Raw genomic sequence first — 6,452 nt, forward strand, 5'->3', positions numbered from 1 at the left:
TTTCTGAATTTTGTATAGTCATATCAAATCTTGTAGTTTCTGAATTTTGTATAGTCATATCAAATCTTGTAGTTTCTGAATTTTGAAATATAGTTTGATGGTGTTGATTATTAGATTCTTAATGTATAACAACGATCCAACCATCTCCATGGAATTAGTGTGTCGATTTGCTGATGCTATCTGTTTCTGTTTACAGGGCAGAAGAAGAAGATGAACACTTGGAACGAACTCTCGAACAAAGCAAAGGCAAAATTGTCAAGAAAGAAGATAAATGTGTACTTCAGTGAGATGCACAAAAAGTGACCCCACATAGAAAACTGTTATTGTCATATTTTAATAAAACATATGCGATGGAATTTGAATGATACAATATCATATGTAGGGTTGTAAACTGTGTAATGTTTTATGTTGACAGCATTTAATCCTCCTAATGCCGTACATCCGTGTATTTGGCTGCATTCGTTTTTATGAAATTGTATTTTGTAAAAAAAAATGCTGAGTGTAATTGTTTTATTTGTATCAGTGGCATTTAATCTCTATCCGATATAGTTTGGAGAATTCTTACTTCTGTACCGAGGGGAAAAAACACCAAATTGTTACAAATGTAGCAGGATTGTTACTAGCATTTTTTGTTCATACTGGGTTTAGTTTTCATGTTACTTTACATCGTACAGGACTGATTGGCTTTCCGATTGATTTTTAATCAGTTTTCAAATACTGTCGCCCAGAAAGGAAGGGTTAGGGGTAACCGTCACCTGCTTTCTCCATGTGGACTGGATTTTAAAGCAAAATCATGTGATGCAGAATGATATTAAAGCAGAGCCAGACTCTACAGGTTTACATTGGAAGTTGAACAAATTGACCGCCAAGTTCATTTTTTTTTTCAAAAGTACTTAGGATTGTAATTTTCATTAAGCTGCTTCACTTTTTATAATTATAGAAAAATATTTAAAAATCGGAATGTTGAGGCTTGCTAGTGCTGCATTTCAAATATTTGGTTTTATTTTCATTGAGGAATTGGGCGTTTCATTTGCCCTGTAAAGTCTGTTGAAATCTCTCTTTCTATAAATAGTAAGCTTATACAGACCGGCCATGTTGTAAATGATGTTGTCTGAAGCTAGTTTTAGTTTGAACTCTTAAAAGGGCTGATAAACCTGCACCAGTTAGTGAAACTGACTCTCTGGTGTTTAATTGATGTTTATTTATTACCCCGAACAACACAATCTGATTGCGTGAGCTGCAGGTATTTTGCTGAACCTTCTTTCCTGGGTTCTGAGATCGTTGTTATTTGTACTCTGAAAAGAAAGGATTTATTTAGGAGCTCAAAATTATGTTCAGTGTAAACTCCTGCATAAATCTGAAGTCAGCTGCAGCTGCTGTTTGTGGGAAGAAACATTTCTGTTTATTTATTCCAGGATCATCCACGAGTCCTCAATAAAAACTCAACTTTTAAGTGTTTCATGTCGAAAAAGATTGTTGTTGGTGTTTTACCCTCATAACTTTCACACAAGGCTCCAACCTTGCGCTCTGTATATTATTGTGCGTATAAGAGTTTTATTTGTACATAGTTTGTTACCAAACAGAACAGTTCCTAAGGGGGTTTCCCTCTGAAATAGCTGGCTTTATTGGAACACAATTTACTTTAAATGGGACCCATTTAATGCGTTACTGAAGTTGAAAGCTGCGTCCTTCATTTTCTGTTGAACCAATAAACTTAAGTTTTAACAATTATACATCAGCAATTACATTTTGGTTGGTAAAGGTCAAGGTTTCGATTTAATTATAAACAAATACAATCTCTCTGAAATGTCGGCAGATTTACACGGCAGATAAAGCTGAAAACCCGGTGCTTATAGCCAGTAATCTCTTGCGGTAAATAACGCTCTCATCATGCACCAGTTTGCTGTTAACTCGTTCATGACCATTCCACTCTCAGCAATAAGAAATATTTGACACCATTGGTTCAAAAAAAAACTCGGGGAAAAAAAGGTCACAAGTCCAAATCTAAAGTGCATCTTTGATCGAAATTAAAAATAAAAACGTGAATTTAGTTTTCTAGCACTACCTGAATGCCTAAACTCTGGAATCTGTTCTTTTCGTTGTATCTTTTAACTCAACGTATCCTACAGATTTCCATCAGTCAGCCATTATACATGTAAACGAATTCAACCACAACCACTGGATTTATATTATGCTTTTTAGACTTTGGATATCAATGGCAATTGATCTTGTGTTAACATTTTAAATTGCACTAGAGCATTATTCTTTACCTTTAAAGCAACTAAGCCCATTTTATGTTTCTTTGAAATAAGGCTAATAAAATGTTCTAAAATATGCTGTACACGTTGGTTGGTAATGGCTGATTTCCGTATAATCGATTCTAAATGAGGGTGGAATAATACCTCGATCATCTATTCCTATTCACACAAGCTGCCGAAGTGGACCAGGAGATTGAGCAAACGCGCGAACCACCACCCAACCGCAGCATTAAAGCTTAAAGTTTTAATAAAGTTCTTTATTGCTGCAAAATAATATATACTGCCATTTCAGTTTGAGACCCATTCTATAGATAACTTAGAACATGCCACCACTAATCCCATCAGATCAGTTAGAGGTTACAGTCGTGAGCTTGTTTATTTTATATCCGTGCGTATATTTCTGAATTATATTACAATCTTCCCTCGCGTTTTATCGACACAAAATACTTGGGATTGTGATGTTTAACTTTGATACCATTCTCAGGTGAGGTTGACTGTTATTGCACCAACATTGATGCCCCCGTCAATAGAAGGAAATAGCCTCCCATCGTGTATAATATTGTTTGAAGCACCTCAATTCAATTGCCAACGTTTTAAGCCTCGAAACGTAAATGTTTCAAGGTCTTTTATGCGGAACACGTCATCTGTGTAATACACTGATTATTTCATAAACCTCAGATATGTAATTCCTAAGTTTGAGGCGGTGTAATATGCTGCCTACCTCCTAAGGCTCATGTTGATGGTATATTTTTAATTTGGGTTAATGTAGGCCATTCATTCCTAGGAGGGAGATTAGAAAAACAATTTTCTAGGGAACATCTGTTTACACACACAGCCTTTTGCAATGGCTTGATTAGGAGCTTGACTAATGACACCAGAATGCAGGCTCATCACAGCCGCCTTCTCCATGATTAAATAGTGGAAATAAGTTTTGACGGCTGACGTCCACTCTGGCCTTCTTAATATTTTAAAATTAATTTGCTAATATGGTCTCAGTTTGTGCTATCTAGTTTTACAGGACAGCTCTTGCCCATCGGGAGCTGGGATCGCTCGCGCTCTATTTTATAGGACGAATACAGTTTTGAAACAGGCTCGTATTTCAGACCATGCAAAAGCAGGTTTTTGGTTACTAAACGCAAACTAAATAAGCTGCATACGTTCTGCTTGCACCGTTTAGTATTAGTGCAGGTTTGTAGCATTGCTGTAAATAGAAATCTAGAGTAAGTCCAATATATCAGCACTGTACTAAAGAGTGTCTCCATGTTTCGTAGGAAAGTACAAGTTATGAACTAAAACAGGCAATAAATCCTCATACTGTAAAGATGAAATGTGCACTTTAACTGCACTGCGATATCAGAAATATGTTGCTAACATAACAATGCAGTTATCACCTGTGCCACATAAGAATCGGATAGGCGCCATTTATTCAAGCATCTTAACGGCTTCCAGTTATATAGTTAGGTGGTGTAAATAATGCTATACTGAAAAATTCCTAAATCATTATAACATTACTACTCCATCTGTAATATAAAAATTACTTGCAATTAATGGTAGCCATGTTTTCAGTTCTTACCTGTTTAGCTCCTGGATGCACATAGTTACAAGTAGATTCTACAAACACTCTCGAAACGGCTGAAACAAAGCTCGGACACGCAGTTTTAAAACTTTTCGGTCCTTCACCTGCTGAATTAGGAGTTGATGAAGGGGTTTAGTCGCGATCGAGACTGGGGAAGTCTCTTGTGAATTATTACATCTGGGCTCTTTGAAGTGCTTAAATGTAGCTCTAGGTGCTGATCACTGGGATTCCAATCCCCCCTTTCACGGACGCAGTTACACAATCCTTGATATGATTTCCTTCTCTGTGTAAAGCAAATTAAACCAAGTGTGGCCGTTACAATCTGCTGGAGAATTTATCCTGAAACCAGCTCGCATTGCCGCTCGAGTGCCACATTTGCCCATATTTTATTTATTTTTGTCTGTGTGAGGATCAGCAGTGTTCGGAATCCTGCCACAATCTTCTGACTTTAACCTTTGAAGGAACAAGAGACAAAACTTTTTTTTCTCCCCTGCCTCAATCCAAGGCTTCAGTCTCGGCTTTAAGAAAATTCGCCTGCAATTTCGGATTAGACAAATACTCTTATTACAAAGGTTAGTGCCACTTGATACCTTGATACTTAACACAGGCTTGATCAGCTCATCTTAAACAGAGACTTCACAGAATAAAAACAGCCAGTAAATCCCTGGTATTGCTATGGAGGTATACTCGATTGTGCTTCACCGACCAAATTAGCATTATGTTTTGTTTGCTTATTGCCAGCTTAAAACCAGGATTCAAAAAAATGTACATCTTAAAATATTATTCAAACGGCCCAGCTGGGCAGTGCAGTCGTATTCCCGAAGGTTTCCATACAGTACTACAAATCTAGTGTTATAAATTAGAAAGGATTGGATGATTAGTACAAGTTTCCGCAAATATCACAGCAAAATATAACCTTGTTATCAATAACTATAACAATAGATGCATAATCATGTATAAACAATAGCAGTCCAACCCAAAACTGTGCAGTCTGTATGCATAATGAAGTAACAATGGCCATGTGGGTTGTGATCTTATTTTTTTTCCGAAGGTATTAGCTTTTTTTTACGTTTAGCAAATACTAATGTTAATCCCGAACAATTTCTAATTATTTCGAATGGTTGGTTGCATCCTTCTTGCTCATGGTAACGAGATCTTATTATCATGGAAATTGTCTGCTTCAATGTAAAATTATCTTCCTTGAAGTTTTCACTTTTCAAACAGAGCAAAAACCAAAACAAAAAAAACTTCTTGAAAAGTGCATTATTTGGTGAGTTGGCGCTGAATTGACCGCGCTTCTTTTGTTATAAAAGGTGCTGGTGTCGATGACTTTAGTGAACTATAGGGAAAGTCTTGTAAGACCTCCCTTTGATGAGCTGGTTCCATATAGTAAAAAATGTAATTTCGTCGTCTGGCGGCCGGTTTCTTTGAACATTAGCTCGCTTTCAGCTCCCGCTTCAATTAGAATGAGTTGATTTTCTGCGAACAACAAAAGGGTGACCAAAGGCTTATTAAAGGTCTTCAGAAGAACTCACCGAACCTTTCAAAAACAGTTAAGGAAACACTGTGCCCTCCATGATATTCTGTTACCGTATTTTATTTGTTCACTAAAGAAAAGTGACGCTTGAAAAGTGGTTTCTTTGATACCCAGCGACCGACAGTACTTGTCTAATTCATTTATTTTCCGCGTCGGCGTATTTTTTCTTTTGAAATTTCGATTAAAGGCAGTCCCATTAAACTTTACGCTGACTATTCCGAAATGTAATTCTAAGTGGGGATTAGGCCGTCATCAATATTCATGAGAACGTACAATTCCGAACAAAACAAAAAAATCTCAACACATATTTCTAGGGGTAATTATTTCGCAAGTAAGAATCGAACTTGGCGAAAAGAAAATCAACACATGTTTAATATCGGTTCCTTTTAGAGATTAGGAAGGCCCGTACCTTTAAAAAGAGAGAGAAGAGATAATCGTTTAATTTGTGGCTAACATTCGTTTAAACGTAAACCAAGTTTAACATGCAGTCTGCTGAAACATTTAAAGCGTACAGGGAGAACCTACCATGATGCCGATGTCTCAATGGACATTAATACATTGGCTTTATTTAATGTAGTGTACACCATGAAGCTCACAACGAAAATTACATGTACAACATGCACAACTATTTAAACACAGTTAGCTTCGCCCAGTTATTCCAGCCCAGAATCTCTATTTGTACACTTCTTCTATAAATTTCACCAGATAAATAAAAATGCTGGATAGGTGGCAATTACACAGATATGGGATGACAGAAAACATACTCTCATTAATGTCTGAACTTTTCAGTCTCACAACAATGTGCTAGTTTAGTGCCTAGACTTCCATAACAATAAATACCTGCAGTATTTAACTACTGCTCAGTAATATTTCTTCATTAATAACTTAGCTTGGTGTATAGAAATTGCTAGTTTAGTGGATTTCCCTGGTAGAAGGATGTGTGTGCTGACCAATTTCAACTGACCTTTTTACCAAGCTCTGGAAGGAGTGTATCACGCCTCTGGGAAAGTAGTGCGCTGGCGTCACCGGGCGATGCGCTGTCAGTCATGGGCAGGGCGCTGGGCGATTGGTCGGCGCCTGC

The 6,452-nt window shown here is 37.1% G+C and overlaps 1 protein-coding gene across 1 annotated transcript in view; it reads left to right on the forward strand.

Moving 5' to 3' along the window:
• ehbp1 (EH domain binding protein 1) overlaps positions 1-1,733 on the forward strand; it is a 321,338-nt gene extending 319,605 nt beyond the window's left edge. The window contains exon 25 of the mRNA XM_085977747.1: positions 197-1,733. Coding sequence (XP_085833873.1) covers positions 197-287 — 91 coding nt within the window. The 3' untranslated portion in view covers positions 288-1,733. The remainder of the gene's footprint in view (positions 1-196) is intronic.
• Positions 1,734-6,452: the final 4,719 nt, after the last annotated feature.

This window comes from Somniosus microcephalus, chromosome 3 (genome assembly GCF_052327205.1).
Source record: "Somniosus microcephalus isolate GS21.2 chromosome 3, FLI_Smic_1.0, whole genome shotgun sequence".
NCBI classification, from domain to species: domain Eukaryota; kingdom Metazoa; phylum Chordata; class Chondrichthyes; order Squaliformes; family Somniosidae; genus Somniosus; species Somniosus microcephalus.